Genomic DNA, 18,086 nt, shown 5'->3' on the forward strand with positions numbered 1-18,086 from the left:
ACTTTAACATTCTAAGAATGCAAAACCACCTTACAAATAGGTGTAGACTAGGCTGTATGGTAAGAAGTTTGCTTTCAACCACATGGTTCTGGACTCAGTTGCACTGTGTGGTACAATGGGCAAGTATATTATCTGCAAAATAGATTTTATATATGTATGTACAGCCATATAGTTATAGCTTGCATATGGATATGTATGAGGTCTGATCAATAGGTATCCGGACTGTTCCCATAGTAACGAAGCTAAAGCATAGAGAGAGTGAAGACAATTAACACAAATTGACCTTGAACTCTGTGCACTAAGTTTTAACAGAGTAGTTCACTTCTGCAGTTTACAGCAGTGCTTGGAAGAAAGGTGTGTTGTATGTGATTGTTGCATTGACCATGACAGAGAAAGTTATCATGACAATACCTTCTCAGATGCCTACGCAGAATTGCAGAAAATGTATGGAGAGGAGTGTATGAGCTGCACACAAGTCTATGAGTGGTTCAGATGTTTTGAAAATGACCGAAAAAATGTCAATATTGACAAACGTTCTGGGAGACCCACAACCAGCAGAACTGAGAAAAACATCGCAGTTGTGAGGGGACATCACTGAATCACCATCCGTGGGTGATCAGAGGACATGCAGATTAGTTAGGGTTCAGTTCATACCATTATCCTTGAAGATTTGGGTATGAGACATGTGTCTGCCAAGTTTGTGCCAAAACTGCTTTCAGCTGACCAAAAGGACACTTGGGTTTCAGTTGCACAAGATCTCTTTGATTGTGTTGAGAACGATGAAAACTTTTTGAAAACTTTGTGTAGGCCTCTGAGCAGGTATTGCCAAGCTTTTGGCAAAATTTGATGCAGATTCTCTATTCAACTTTTTCTATCATTGTCAATGTGATGATCATGCACTGCACCACTTTCCTTCCAAGCACTGCTGTAAACAGCACAAGTGAGCTAGAATGTTAAAACTTAGTGGACCTGCACAACTGAGTTCAAGGTCAATCTGTACTAAGTGGCTTCACTCTCCATGCTTTAGCTTCATTACTATGGCAACAGTCCAGATACTTATTGATAAGACCACATGTGAATGGTAGATTAACTCAAGAAAACAAATTCATAATCTCAATTGAGTTGTTGGATTGATACAATCTAACTCTTGCCTATAATATTTAAAGCAAAAGTAAAGCCATATAGTTTGAATACCAAGATAGATGAAAATATATATTTATTCTTATAAATACAGTGGAACCCCAGTTTACATATACCTCTCATCAAGAACAAATCAGTTTAGGAATAATTTTTCAAACAATTTGTCTCATGTGACAAACGTTGTCTGGAGTAATGAACACATAAGCTGGCAACAAGCTGTGTATCAGCAGGAGAGCATCAGTTGCTATCTAGCTTTCACTCAGTGCACATCCCTATTTGAATTCACCATGTCTTCTCTTGATTTTCCCCACCGGAAAAATAGTTTTGGTTTACAACCATTTTCGGTGACAACCTTCAGGAATGAATTAAATTTGTAAACCAAAGTTCCTCTGTACTTTGGCTATATAATAAATCAAGACTGATGAAAATATATTTATACTCATAAATACCTTGGCTATATTTTATAGTTTTGTTCTCTCTGCCCCCACTCTTCAAATACAGTTTTGTAAGCTTAATAACTTTACTTAAATTGCCTCCCTCTTTAAAAGCCATGAGAATTTAATATCAATTTGTGGTTGAATTTTTATTCTATTTACTCTTTTACTCTTTTACTTGTTTCAGTCTTTTGACTGTGGCCATGCTGGAGCACCGCCTTTAGTCGAGCAAATCGACCCCAGGACTTATTCTTTGGAAACCTAGTACTTATTCTATCGGTCTCTATTGCCGAACCGCTAAGTTACGGGGACATGAACACACCAGCATCGGTTGTCAAGCGATGTTGGGGGACAAACACAGACATACAAACACATACACACACACACATATATATATATACATATATACGACAGGCTTCTTTCAGTTTCCGTCTACCAAATCCACTCACAAGGCTTTGGTCGGCCCGAGGCTATAGTAGAAGACACTTGCCCAAGATGCCACGCAGTGGGACTGAACCCGGGACCATGTGGTTGGTAAGCAAGCTACTTACCACACAGCCACTCCTACGCCTATTTATTTATTTATTTTAGAATTATAAGTGACATTTACAAGAATTAAGTTTAACTGCCTGTATATAGTGCAGTAGTAGTATTTTATTCAGTTTTAAAAAGTTTTCCTAACTGAAAACTAAAAATGGATTATTCCATATATATATATATATATATATATATATATATATAGTTCCATCCATATATTGACACTGACAAACTAGCTTCACTCGTTGGAAAGATGTCAAGTCTAATCCAATTAAGAAATATTGGCTTGTACATAGCTTGTTGCTGAGATCCTTATCATGAGATTTAACTTCTCCAAAACAGTCTCTAAAAATTGTTTCTTTTTTTTTCGTAGCTGAAATTCTCTGCTTGGGGAAAATGGCATTCCTTTTAATTTATTTTATCTTAGATAATAAAAAGAACTACAGGATTACAGTTCCTTTTGTCTTTTTTTTTTTTTTGTTATTAATTTTCTTGATGACTTCCTTGTAAGTAACTCTGTCAAAACTGTCAGTGCCATTCTTCAGTTCTATACATGCCTTTATGCCTTTACCAATAAATTGTCTCATTTTGTCTTGTGACTGTCTTGCAGATACACTGTTTTAGATGGAAATCTTTTAGTATTTTACATTAAATCATTTTTTTAAATCTTATTTTTGTTTAATTTTTTTGATTTTATGTAACACTTCCTTGAAAATCAGATGACTTGATAAAGTGTAATGATAATAATGATGATAATAATAATAATAAATAATAGTAATAATAATAAACATTGTGAAATTATTTAAGCACTAATATGAACATATTTTTTCCATTTACTAATTAATTAATACTATTTAAGCTTAATAATGTGCAAAATTGATTAAATTCTTTAACAGTTTGTTATATTCAAATTCTTGGCTCGTTAAAAAATACTATTTTCAATTACCAGAATTTTTTTCAAAGAGAATTAACCAGAAATTCCTGAGATTTAGTAGAAATTTACCAAAATAACTAATTAGTATTATTTTTTCTGTAGTAATATTAGCTTTTCATTTCATTTATATATATATATATATATATATATATATATATATATATATGCAAATATGTATTAATTTTTGACATACACAGAACTATGTGTGTCAAAAACTTATAGAATTATCTATATTAATAATAATAGTAATAATGATAATAATTTTGCTAGAATATATACACACATATAGTGTATTAGTTTTTGACACCCACATGCATGTTTGTATTTGTGTTAGAAAACTAATAGAATTATATCTAAAATAATTACACAAATTACTCTGCATCTATACCAATTATTATTTTATTTATTGTTATATTTCAGTGATAAACTAATAAATGAAATGCTTCTGGTATTTAGAGAGTAATGCCACAAATATTTGCTATTAAGCTAATAATAACTAATTATGGAGGCGTGTTGCTTAGTGGTTAGGGTTAGGGTTAGGGTGTTGGACTCAGAGTTGTAAGATTCTGATCTCAATTCCTGGACTGAGTGACGTGTTGTGTTTTTGAGTAAAGCACTAACCTTCAGATTGAACATATGACCATAGAAAATCTACCTCAGCAAATTCTGTCTAACCCATGCAAGCATGGACATTACATTGTTGATGATGATACCCAAATTAATGAGAATAATAAATTATATTATCTGCTTCCTTTGAAGCTGGAAATGGATCAGGAAAGAGAAGTTTTACCTGACAAGTCCCAAGGTAGTATAGAGTAATGATCTCTTGATACTGGGATTAGCAGTGAATACAGAAATAAGCAATCCTTGACTAAACACAGCCTGTCTTTGTTTGACAAAGACTAACATCAAACACCCAGCAGGTCTGGCTGTGAGAAACAGCATGGTAAGTGTGCTGTCTTATTGAAAGAGTCATACACCTTCTGATGATCACATTCACAATGATGGGCCAAGATCCTAGCTGTTGACTTCACAGAGAAATTTTTGTGACGTCAACTACCAGGATCACCCACTACCCCCAAATGTATTTTGGTAACATTTATATGCTTGGTAACTTACACTGGAATCATGTCTTCATCCTGCATCACCTAACACATGGATTAACCAAGTGTGTGTTCTGTTGTTTCTTATATGTGGGTCAATATTCAAATACTCTGCTACAGAGCCATCTAAAAGCATTCTTTAATGCTACATTTAAAAAGAAAAAAAAATGGAACCTATATAAGATGGCAGTTCTGGTAGATATAACAAGCTACCCCACACCACACAACACATACTTCCACTAACAGAAAAATGCACCTTGGATAATATAGTCCTGGATACACAATGTCTAGAAAAAAAAAAGTAAAAAGATTTTGATGATGAAGTCTTTACTGATTAGAGGTCTGACCTGTGGCTAAGGAACAAGAAGTATTTCCCTATTGAGATATCTGAGCATATCATTTTACATAGAATCAACTTTGTTATCTGATTTTATGTTTTGAACAAAAGCTAATTATCCAAGTAATTTATTTCCTATTGTTTCAAAGTCGCCAGCTTAAAAGTTTTTTGTATAAATACTAGTCTTTTGCTATCCTACTTACTACATACATATAAAAGGCTGTGAAGCTGTAATCACGTATTGTTTAATATTCTTTAGAATTTACATCTTACTATTAAGAGGGAAAAAAAACTATCAAATGGAACAAATATGATTTTATTTCACATTCCACACTTTTGTAAGTTGTTTCACTTTGTAATACATTATTTTGTTTATAAGTATAATTGTATTTATTTTGATTTTTTTCAGTGCTTATTGCTTTTAAATTAGCATTATTTAATTTGTTCTCTCATTTTCATGTTGCTTTTCTAAGAAATTTAATTTTTGATTAATTAAATGATTTGTATGTTTTCATTTGACACAGATTTTATTTCTTTATTTCTTCTGTCTAGTTCTTGTTGTTCAAACCCTGGCTGAGCAGACTTGTGATCAAAAGAATTCTAACTATAGCCAAATAGTCTTTTCAGACATAGTTTATCTCAAACTACTGTATCCTATACACCTTCTCTGTTTTTTTGAAAGATGTTATAGAGAGATTTAACTGCTGTTTCTGGTAGGTAGAGCTACCATGTAGAGGTACCCTCACTGGTTTGTTTAAAGGCTAAATATAACAAGCAGTGAGTAAGGAACACATTTTACCCTAATATATGAGAAATTGCATAATGCTCAGTAGTTAAAATAATAAATTTAGGATATATTTTTTTGCTCATGAATGCTAATTCTTTCTTCTATAGGTACAAGGCCTAAAATTTTGTTGCGAGGAGTTAGTCAGTTACATTCACCTAAATACCAGTTGAGCTCTGGAATCAATATAATCAACTAACCCCCTCCTGCAAATTAACAGGCCTTGCACCAAATTTTGAAACAAAGGCGGAAGCTGGGAAAAAAGCTTAATGGCATCTCTTCTGGTTTTACTGTCTGAGTTCAAATTTCACCAAGGTCAACTTGCCCTTTCATCAATTTCAGGGTCAATTTAATACTAGGAACAATGTGATTGACTAGCACCCTCCCCACAAAATTTTAGACCTTGTGCCTATAATAGAATTATTATCATTATTATTTGGGTGGTTAAGTAGCAAGTTTTTTTTACAGTTAAGAAAGGAAAATGGATTCTCCAAAGTACAAGTGGAAATCCATTGAAATTCAAATTGCTTTGTCTTTACACTTTAACCCTTATCAAATGTATTACTTATTTATTTACATTGTTTTGGATTAATTGTGGCTTCAAGAGATCAATGATGTGATCATTTATTTTTAGTATGACATTATAGGTTGGGTGTGAGTGGCCAGATCTAAACAATTTGAACATGAAAGAGGTACAATATCTGGGCTGGATATGGCTAGTTTAAATGATAAAAGATTAAGCATTATAAGGAGTTTCAGAAACAGATGCCTATTTGAACCTCCATATGGCAACTGCAGTTGGGTTTATAAAGTAAAATAATCCAAGGATTGCAAAAATGTTTGAAATATAGCTACTGGTGCTGGAGTCGAAGCTTGCAGGATAACCAAACATTTGGAGAAATGGTTCATAGAGTAAGGTGGAGCAGGCAATATGTGAAAGTATTGAATGTATTGCCCAAGAATGTTGCTGGATTATAAATATTTACATATGTATTTAAGCTGCCAAGCACTGATGCCATTGGACATTTGAAATGGCTTGCTGTAACTGGTAAATAAGTTCTGTTGTCTAGCTTATGTAATTGGTTCTGAAAGGAGAGTTAGCGATAGCATAGGGAGTTGAGTTTATAGAGGCTGAAAAAATTAACAAACTGCTGCATATGTTTGAAATAAATGAAAGGGATTCTGTTGCTATTCAAAAGGTTAAATATATTAAGAATGTCAGGAGTGTAGTGGAGCATAGCAGATTTGCACTAATTAGAGAGTTAATAACTTCAGTATGATTAATTGAAAATGTAATGGGAACTTGAGTGGTATGTTTAAGCAAATGAGTTGTCAAAAGTACATAAACATCTAAAGTATCACTTACCATATCCATAAGAGATGACTGTTAATACCAGTAAGATTAAATGAAAAAAATCTTGGTAAAGGGTAGGAATCCTAGCTGCTATAAATGCTGGTCTTCGCAATCTCTGAGCAATTTCATAGATATAACTTCATAAACTCATGAATTCCTTTGTAGAGCTAGTTCTGATCCATTTGCTCACCTGCAAAGCTCAAGCAAAACCTCAACAGGAGTATTATTCCTATATATATATATATATATATATGGAGGTGGGGGCAGTGTTACTGCCTACATATATTAACATGATAAACTGAACCAGACATTGTTAAGAAGCCTATTTCCCAACCATGTGGTCTTGGGTTCAGTCCCACAGTGTGGCACCTTGGACAAGTGTCTTCTACTATATCCATAACCAAAGCCTTGTGAATATATTTAGAGGATGGAAACTGTGTGTGTGCATGCATGCATGTATGCATATGTTTTGTGTTTGTCCTGCACAACCACTTGACAACAGGTGTTGGTTTGTTTATGCCCCCATAACTTAGTGGTTTATCAAAAAGAAACTAATAGAATAAGTATCAGGCTTTAAAAAAGTAAGTACTGGGGGTGGGGTCAAGGCAGTGCCCCAGCATGGCCACACTTCGATGACTGAAACAATAAAAGATTAAAAAGAAAATTTTTTTTTTAAATAACATAGAGATATTCAACTGAAGAGGACAGATTCAGTCACCAACCAGCTTCAGATCTGTTATCTCAGAAGATGCTGTTTTATCTCTGTTTTGAACCCATGTTTCCTTATAACCATGTCCTTTGTCTCATTTCTCTGGATACTGCACTAAATGCATAGCCCAGTCCTTTCCACTCATGACCAACACCTCTAGAATTCCCTCTGTCCTTGTTTTCCCACAGACACTGTTTTACAGATGTTCAAACTCAACATCAACCATATGATTCATTTCATCTGTCTTGTATAACTTGCAAATGTGAAGGTACATGGCTCAGTGGTCAGAGCATCAGGTTAGAGCATGAGGTAGTGAGTTCAGTTCCTGGACTGGGGATGTGTGTTGTGTTCTTGAGCAAGACACTTTATTTCACATTGCTCACTCAGCTGTAGAAATGAGTTGCGACATCACAGGGGCCAAGCTGTGTCAGCCTTTGCCTTTCCCTTGGACAACATTGGTGGTGTGGAGAGGGGAGGCTGGAATGCAAGGACGACTGCTGGCCTTCCATTAACAACAGCCTTGCCCAGACTTGTGCTTCAGAGGGGAACTTTCTAGGTGCAATCCCATGGTCATTCATGACTGAAGGGTGTCTTTACCTTTTATATAGCTTGCAATGGTGAAGAACAATGTCAGTTCTGACTGTTATTATTTTTTTTTTAAATCATGAATAAATATAGGTGCAAGCATGGCAGTGTAGTAAGAAGCTTGCTTCCCAACCACATGGTTCCAGGTTCAGTCCTGCTGTGTGGCACCTTGGGCAAGTAGCTTCTGCTATATCTTTGGACTGACCTAAGCCTTGAGTGGATTTGATAGACAGAAACTGAAAGAAGCCTGTCATATAAATACATATATATATATATGTCTGTGTGTGTGCATTTGTGTATCTTTGTGTCTGTGTTTGTCCCCCCACCACCGTTCCACAACTGGTGTTGGTTTGTTTGTCCCTGTAGCTTAGCGGTTTGGCAAAAAGAGTCCAATAGAATAAGTTCCAGGGTCGATTCATCGGATCTATTTTAAAACGGGGGCCACATTTTTCATTAATGTTTTACGTAGTGTTTTTGGTACCGAAAGACTTTCAAACTTCATATACTTATCTATTTTGTGTTATAGAACAGAAAAATATTTTTGTATTCGAATTTATTTCATGTAAAAAATTGTCTTATTTCGATAATTTCAACCAATCACTGACAAGTATTCAGTTGTTTACATTTACTCCTTTGGCTGATTAAGCGATGTAAAGCGTATTTAATCTCCATACCTTCGTTTTATTTGCTTTTTTCATTTTAAATTTGCTTTAACCCTAACCCTAACCCTAACCTTAGGGTTAGGGTTAATTGTTTCAGAATCGTTTGTTTATGTAGTCGGCACTTAATGTATATCGGCTGAATGGACATCAGTGATTGGTTGAAATTACAGAAATACAACTTTAACATGGAATAACTTAGGGATTTCTTTTTTTTTTAAGAAGACTAAGAGAAAAAGATGTTTTATATGACGCATTCTACCAGTGTTCCAAGTTTCAAAGTGTTTCGTTAATGAAAAATGTGGCCCCCCGTTTTAAAAAAGATCCGATTCATCTAACTAAAAGTTCTCCTTGGCAGTGCCCTAGCATGACCACAATCTAATGACTGAAACAGATAAAAGAATATGATTTTTTTTTTGCTTTTCATTTTTATTATCACCTTTTATCTCGTATTTTGAATTTTCTAATAATTCTTAGTAGTTTTTGCACTATTTTACTCAGATAGAATGTTAACCTTAGAAATACTACATTATTTAACAAATCCTATCTTGTTCTGTTTGTTTCTGTGGTGATAGTATTTTGTACTAAAAGAAGAGAATAACAGTGGAATTTGAGTGACAAAACTGATTATTCATATTCAGACTATGTTAGTTTATGCCCTTGTCAGTTATCAGCAATAATTAACTAAGATTTGTTGCCACAAAGCATATAATCAGGACAAAATAGTATCAAAAATATATACATAAATACAGTGTAGAGATGGGGCTGGGTTCCCTGAGAAAATCTGCACTTTGCCTGCTGCAAGGCATCAATTGTCAAGTGATCAATCTTAATTCACACCAGATACATCATAATAACAGGGACTATAAAAGCATTATTGCTTTATTTGATTTTTTTTTCTCCCTTTCCCTTCCTCTTAGCTATCAGTTCTTCCTCATGTGAGAAGCTTGGTCATACTGGGAGTCAGTGAAACGAGGCTCTCTCAAACTTTCTGTTAACCTCTTATATAATTTTACTTATTACTGCTTCACTCTTAGTCTAACCTTTCACAAACTGACTGACCCTTTTCTTCCTGCTTAGATAAATTAAGAGACTGTAGTTTATCATCTGTATATTCTTTAAAAAAAAAAAAAAAAAAAGAAAAGAAAGAAAAAAAGGAATATTTTGTTTTTATGTACTATTAGTTAGGTATGTGTACTTTATACAAAAACAAATTAGACATTAATGTATGGGGGCATATGTTTTCATTTAAGATGTCCATATGTTGCGACCTTTTTTCGCTCCTAATGCACTAATTATGGAGTAGTTCTTCTCCCTTATTAAGTCTGCTTAATGAGTGTTATCTGTTATTTCTAAATTACGATGCTTGCCTAAAATGAGTTTGTTGATAATAAGCAGTTTTGTTAAATATATAACACACTTTGTTCACTTGCAATAATTTTTTCCTCATTTTACACACACACACACCAATGGTTTTTGTAAAATGAAACAATATACAAAATGTGGGATTTCATATTTTTACTTATTGTTTATTTTTGCTATTCAATTTGTTTTCTAATACCAACTTTGTGTATGTACATGTGTGTGTGCAATAGCATATATTTTAACAAGATTTGAATTCAATTAACCAGAAGCTTGTATGCACACACATACACAACACACACACACATCATATGTAACTTGTATTCCTACAAGTTCTCACTTTTAAGGTATGCATCCTTATTTTCTTAACCACAACTAAGTAAGGTCTTACTGACTGATAATGTAATAAAGTGCTCCGCTTGTTATCGCTCATTAGATTTATTTATGATATGAACTTGGACACTGCCCATAAATATAATAGAGAGAGAAATAGATATATATATATGTGTGTGTGTGTGTGTGTATATATATATACATATATATATATATATATATGTATATATATAAATATATATACACACACATATATATATATAGAGAGAGAGAGAGAGAAACTGTTATAATTACTGATGCCAAGGTTTAGGTAATGTTATAAAAAAAAAGTTTTTGAAAAGTGTCATGATAATAATGAATAGTGCTCTCATTTTCAGGAAACTTTTATGAGAATTTTGTGACCCATGGATATTTCTCTACCCTGCTCCCTCTTCTTGAAAATCATTTTCAGATGTAATGCTCCAGAAAAGGTTAAAGTAAAATAGGGCAAAAAAAAAAAATTCTTTAATAAAAAAGAAAAAAAAAAGCATGCTCAGGAACTTCTAAACCAATTTATTTTTGTATTCCTTATGTAATACTTTTCTATTTGTCTTCCCACATCATGAGTATTTGCTTTAGCTCTAATTATTTTTCTTTTCAGAATCCCTCTCATGTATAAAAAAATATTTACTTGTGTTTTCAACAGTTATTGTTGTTGGTAGTTATCTCTACGACCATCCAGATTTAAACATTGCTGTATTCATTCATTGTGTAATGAAGGGTACTTTTTGAAATGTGTTTTGTTTTTGTCAGATAACAGATAGTGTGATTTGAAGGAGATTTTTCTCTTTCTGGCAAATTTCAAAGATTTTGTTTTGGGCTTTATTTAACATCTTCATCATTTAATGTCCACACTTTTCCATGCTTGCATAAGCCAGTTGGATGCCTTTCTTGCCTCCAATCCTCACCTGTTTCCAGCAAGGTGAAATGGCCAAACATGCTTTTGTGGAAGACTGGAAGCAAACAGCCTCACTTTTATGATGATGATGATGTTCATTTACAACCATCATGTAATGTCAAAACAAGGTTACACACATAAACATATAATGCCTGAGAGACCTGCATGGTGTGGATGTAACTGTCTTCAAAACAAAACTGGATTTCCTCCTGTCAAGGGTTCCACGTGAGCCTACCTCATGGCAGGAAACAGATGAGGGCAGCAGCATCAAATTCCCTTATTCACCAAATGTCACATATCAGAGGAGGTTTCAAATATTGGTGTAGCACAACCAGTGGTGGTGCCCCAGCATAACTACAGCTTTGAAGCTGAAACAATTTAAAGGGTTAAAGATTTATATATGTGTATGTTTGTGTGTGTGACAGTTTCTTTCAGTTTCCATCTATCAAATCCACTCATAAGCTTTTGGTCAGCCTGGAACTTTAATCAAAGACACTTGTTCAAGGTGCCATACTCTGGGAGTGAACCCAAAACCACGTATTTGGAAAGTAAGCTTCTCAACTACACAACTATAGCTGTACCTATATGTGTGTGTGTGTGCGTGTGTGTATGGTGCCACGTAAACACCCATACAGTACTACATGAAAGCACTCAGCTCACTCTGTAAAGTTGGTATTAAGAAGGGCATCCTGCTGTAGAAACCATGCCAAATCAGACTGGAATCTGGTGCAGCTCCCCAGCTTACCAGCTCTGGTCAAACTGTCTAACCCATACCAACATGGACAACAGATGTTAAATGATGATGACGACGATGATGAGATATATATTGGAGATATCTGCTTAAAATGTTTGACTTTATCATTGAGAATATATCAACCAAATAAACATGTGTCATTTCAAAATGATATAGGTAGATGCAGACAGCTATGTGCTTAAGAAGTTTACTTTACTACATGGTTCTAAATTTGATCTCATGGTATGGCATCTTGGACAAGTATCTTCTATTGTAGCCTTTAGTTAAGGAAGGTTTTGTAGGTGGAATTTGGTAGACAGAAACTGTGAAAACCTATCATTTTGTGTGTATGCATGTCTGTTTTTGTATATATTGTAATAAAATACTGACGTTAAGTTGCATCCTTTTATGCCAGAAGTTAACTTAGCCATTCAATAAAATAGGTACAGTGAGTGAGGAGTCTGTATTTTATTTCACCTGATATAATATAATCACTTTAATGATGCTTTTGTGATTATTTTCATTTCACCAACTTTTGATGCTTGAAGACAAGTTACTGAGAGCAGCAAAGAATTCTTCTAACTTGTATCAGTCAGTTGTGATTTCCTGTTGTTTTTCTCAGTTTCATGAATGGAAAGTGTTTGTTCACATCAGTACATTGTTGTTAAATGACAGATATGACTATGGGCAAATTTTCTTGGTTCAGAAAAATGTTTATAGAACCTGTGATCACCAGAAATTAATCATGTCAGCAACATTTGGAACCGAGAGAAAAACCTCATTAAATCCCATTTTCAATAATGAACTTGTTTGCAAGTCAATAAATTCAATTTGTATGCTACCAGGCAGCATTTCATGAATTTTGTTCACTAAGTGAAAATGGATTTTAAACACAAGTATGTGTTGTCTTTTGTAGTAATTCACAAAAGGGATTTTTGAATGCATCTTCCCAATAACCTGATTTTTTGCAACATGTTTTGTAAAATTACTATTATCCTAGCACATTCACCTTGCTCTTCTTTTAAGTGAAGAAGCTGGTTCAATTCCTTTATTTTCTAGCTAAGTGATGACCAGTTTTAATATCATCATCCAAACCTTTGCCAATTTGCTGTGCTTGAGAAGACTCATCAGTCAGTGCCAGTGACAATCTCACCATGCTGGTGACACATAAAAGGCACCCACTACACTCTTGGAGTGGTTGGTGTTAGGAAAGATATCCAGCCATAGAAACCAAGGCAAATCAGACCGAAGCCTGGCACAGCTCTTCGGCTTACCAGTCCCAGTCAAACTGTCTAGCTTCTGCCAGCATGGAAAATGGATGTTAAATGATGTTGACAATGATGATGACTATCATCTATTAACTTGGGAAACAATTTGTTCTTGCTCTGCAATTTCAAATTTTAGATCATGGAGATGGCTGGTAGCATAAACAAAAACTGCTAAACCAAATTGCTGATTGTTATCCATTTCTTCTAATAAATTTTCTTCTAATAAAAAATTTACAAACATACATTTCTTTCAGTTTACCAAATCTACTCAGGGGGGCAGATAACAAAGTGTTGCCTTACTCCACAACCAGTGAACTAATGTAACACTCTTCATTCAGATTTTAAGAACTCTAGAGGATTTGTGCAGTTCCAAGCAACAGTTTTCTATAGATGCTTTATCTTCACATTTACTCTTATTTTCATTATCTTTACATTTACTCCTATCTAATATTATTATTGTTATTTTGCTGAACTCCCTATTATCAGTTTGCTGCTCAGGTATTATAGGCATAAATGATTCTTTTCATAAAAAAAGTAGATGGTATAATTTTGTCAGGTCTATAAGAATTAATTTTTAAAAATGGAGGAGTGTACAATTTTCTTATTGTATCTGTTTTTATTTAGGTGTGTAATATTTCACATCATCATCATTGTTTAATGTCTGCCTTCAATGCTGACATGGGTTGGACAGTTTGACAAGAGCCAACCAGGTAGAAGACTACACCAGGCTTCTGTATCTGTTTTGGCATGGTTTTTACCGCTAGATGCTCTTCTTAACACTAACCACCCCACTGAGTGGACTGAATGCTTTTTACATGGCACCAGCCATCTATTATTGCAAAAATAAACATATACATTGGTTTGTTTCTAGAAATATTTTGTTTTAGTCTGTACAACCTATATGAAAATTGGCAACTTATTAATCAACTAATAACTCTACTTTGCAGTTTCAATTTTCTTCTTAAAAAAAAGAAGCCTTTCAGTAATTGTATAGGTCATCTTCTTTTCAGTAATTCCATTCTGTCATCAGTGTTCCAGTAGTCATTCTTTGTTTCTGATTCACACTTTTTCCACAATTCTTTCCATTTTATCTCCTACATTTTCTGTCTGTAGAATTCAAAATCTCAAATCTGACAGCCAATCCATCAAAGCAACATTTTTCTCTTCAAATCATCTTTACTAGTCTTGGCAGCTTGATAGTTGTTGCCTTTATCCATGAAGAATCTTAACACTTCTTTTTTACTTTTCTTATCTTCTCTTTTCATTCAGTCTGAGATATTTTGATGATTGAGCATCTGTGTGTATTGCTTTTCATAGTTCAGTAAATATTCATTTTGTGATATACATAGCACTATTCTAAAACGGTCAGTAAAATGACTTATCAAGCCCATTTAAAAAAAGAAAAGAAAAAAATTATGAAAATAAACAAGGCCATTCTAATTTTAGATTTCCAAAAATCTTTGAGGATACTTAAAAATATTTATATATTCCTAAACATTCAATTTGAAGAAGCCAACTGAGTGAAGACCTAGGGGAAGACCATAAACAAGATGGTCAGGTAAAACTGGTAGTTTCAGTCACTGAAAGAAGCTCACCCTGTATGTATATGTCTATATCTATGTATGTATGTGTACGTTACTGTCTCCTTGCCTTGACATCATATTATAGTTGTAAATGAATGTCACCATCGCACCAGCAGTGTCTTTTGTTTCCAATCTTTCATGAAAACATGTCTAACCACAGGGAAATATCAACTTACTTGGAAATGGGTGGGAGTTGATGACAAGAGAGGTATCCAGCTGTAGAAAATCTACCTCAGCAGATTCCATCCAACCCAGGTGAACATAGAAAAGTGGACATTAAAACAATGATAGTGTGCTTGTGTGTGTGTGTGTGTGTGTGTGCGAATGCTTATAGTCTGCACTGAGCTATCTCTCTGCATGTTGAATCTCTGTTTGCAGCTCAGTGACGAATGGTGACATCACTGTTTGTGGGTGGGCTGCAACTTGTGACAATTGTTAAAATATCCTGTCAACAGATCGTCTGCTCACTCTGTACTTGCAAATTCTTCTGGACTGAAACAGCCCTTGCTTGAAAAACAAGTAATGGTTGACAAGAAGAAGAGCATCTGTCTGTAAAAATTCAGCTTCTATTACTTCAGCTTCTAAAGCAGTGCTAACATGGAGAAAAACTAGCATTAACTGAATGAATGAACAATTTCAAAGAAAATTAGCAAAGAAAGAGAGAAAAGAGCTAAATTATGAGATTTTAACTTACCAAACAAATTTTCAATAAATCTAGTTGTAACAAAAATAAAAATAGTGTACATTATTTACATTTAACAGATATTTGTCCTCATCTTGTTTGTTGTTAACACAATGTTTTGGCTGATATACCCTCCAGCCTTCTTCAGGTGTCATGGGGAAATTTCGAACCTGGGTTCTCATTCCTAAGGTATTTTTCGATGTTATTATTATTATTGTTCAAGTCACTGCTTGGAATTGAACTCGGAATCTTAGGGTTAGTAGTCCATGCTCTTAATCACTACACCATATGCCCATGGGCATATGGCATGGTGGTTTGAAATTTCCCAGGTTTGAAATTTCCCCAAGACACCTGAAGAAGGCTGGAGGGTATATCAGCCTGAATGTTGTGTTAACAACAAACAAATGAGGACAATTATCCATCGAATGTAAATAATGTACACTATTATTATTGTTGTCATCATCATCATCGTTGTTGTTGTTAGTATTATTGTAATATACATTCTGGTAATTGAAAACACTAATTAAGAATTGAAAAAGCAACCCTTATTTTTCAAGGCATGAAAGAAATTTACAAAATTAAAGAATCTGTCTAACACAATCTTTAGTTTTATAAGTCAATAGATAAGTTATAGTTCAGTGTTTTGCTTATGGTTTGTAGAATTAACTGACTTTTCACCAAATGTCTGTTAAACTGATTCTCAAGACATTTATTTTACTCAATATCTCATTCATCTTCATCTGATAGTCTTTTTAATTTTGGTTATGTCCTTGTGTTTTTTTCTTATTGTTGTTATATTTAATTGATTTCAGGACAAAATGATTGATTGCAACTTGTCAACTATATATATATATATATATATATATATATATATATATATATGTTACAAAAACAAAATAGAAACTACATGTGGAAATGTAAGGGGAAAGTAAGAAGAAAAATAAGTGAAAATGCACACACACACACACACGTGTGTGTGTGTGTGTGTGTGTGTGTGTGTGTATGTAAGTAACACCTATGCTTAAAGATAGGTTTTTGCAAGACAAATATCAAAGTGGTCCATGCTATTTGAAATAGTTTCTTTTTCTTCTCTTTTTTGCTCTCTAATTTACAGTTGCAAATATGGCTGTACAGTTAAGAAGCTCTCTTTGGGACCATATGGTTTCAGGTTCAGTCTCATTGCAGGGCACCTTGGGCAAGTGTCTTGTAGTATAGCTCCAATCCAGCCCTACCAAAGCCTTGTGAGTGAATTTGGCTGACAGAAACTGTATGGAGAAACGGTGTGCATGCTTGTGTGTGTGTGTGTGTTTCTGCTTATATTTATTCTCCCATACCACTTGACAACCGGTGTTGGTTTGCTTATGTTGGCAAAAAGGACCAATTAAATACAGTACCAGGCTTTAAAAAAAAACATTTTTTAAGTATTGGGGTCAATGACTGGAATAAGTATAAGGTAAAAAGATAAACCTTCTCTTACCTTTTCTGTTTTTTTCTCTTCCTCTCTTTGCAGTTTACATTAATTCTGTTCAAGCATTGAACTGCTATGTGTGCAATTCAACATTGGATGACAACTGCAATGCAAAATTTGAAAAGACTGAGATAAACCCTGTAAAGCCGCAACATTGTAATGTCTACAATGCCAAATATTGCATCAAAGTCTATGGAATGTGGGGAGGTAAGTTCTTGTTTGAAATTTGGCACATACATACATACAGATGAGGTGGAGGCGCAATGGCCCAGTGGTTAGGGCAACGGACTCGCAGTCATAGGATTGCGATTTCGATTCCCAGATCAGGAGTTGTGAGTGTTTATTGAGCGAAAACACCTAAAGCTCCACAAGGCTCCGGTAGGGGATGGTGGCGAACCCTGCTGTACTCTTTCACCACAACACTCTCTCACTCTTACTTCCTGTTTCTGTTGTACCTGTAATTCAAAAGGCCAGCCTTGTCACACTGTGTCATGCTGAATATCCCTGAGAACTACGTTAAGAGTACACGTGTCTGTGGAGTGCTCAGCCACTTGCACATTAATTTCACGAGCAGGCTGTTCCGTTGATTGGATCAACTGGAACCCTCGACGTCGTAAGCGACGGAGTGCCAACAACAACATACAGATGAACAAATAAGTGCAAAACAAGGTGGAAAGAATAGTACTCAAATACCAAAGGTAGAGTAATATGCTATTTATTACAGCTTCAAAATTGTCACAGAACTCTTACTCCGTTTTATATATATTAGAAATAATGAATTTCTAAATCTCTGAGAGACTTAAGCAGTAGTGATGCGATAAAGTAGTTGTATACTGCCAACTTAACGTGACAGTCCCCATAAGGGAATATACTACTGCTGTTTAGCCCTAGGAAGCCAGACCGCTTCCTATTAGGCCTTGACACATTTCCTGTGCCCTTATCCTTACGAAGGGGAGACAAACTCCTCCACCCAGCCTAGCCTGCATTCAGGGACATGTTTCTGAGTCTTTGCTCGTCATCAGCCTGAAGTAGCACGACCGGCTAGTTGAAGAAACCTGTTTAACCTTCGTAAGTATATACTATTTCAGTGAAATACATTCACTGGTAACAAAAATTAGAAATAATGAATTTCTAAATCTCTCAG

The 18,086-nt window shown here is 34.6% G+C and overlaps 1 protein-coding gene across 1 annotated transcript in view; it reads left to right on the forward strand.

Moving 5' to 3' along the window:
- Nucleotides 1-18,086, forward strand: part of LOC106870646 (UPAR/Ly6 domain-containing protein bou) — a 57,593-nt gene that overhangs the window by 8,477 nt on the left and 31,030 nt on the right. The window contains exon 2 of the mRNA XM_014916789.3: nucleotides 16,985-17,149. Within this exon, the coding sequence (XP_014772275.1) occupies nucleotides 16,985-17,149 (165 nt within the window). The remainder of the gene's footprint in view (nucleotides 1-16,984; nucleotides 17,150-18,086) is intronic.

Source organism: Octopus bimaculoides, chromosome 2 (assembly GCF_046866305.1).
Source record: "Octopus bimaculoides isolate indiv1 chromosome 2, ASM4686630v1, whole genome shotgun sequence".
Taxonomy (NCBI): domain Eukaryota; kingdom Metazoa; phylum Mollusca; class Cephalopoda; order Octopoda; family Octopodidae; genus Octopus; species Octopus bimaculoides.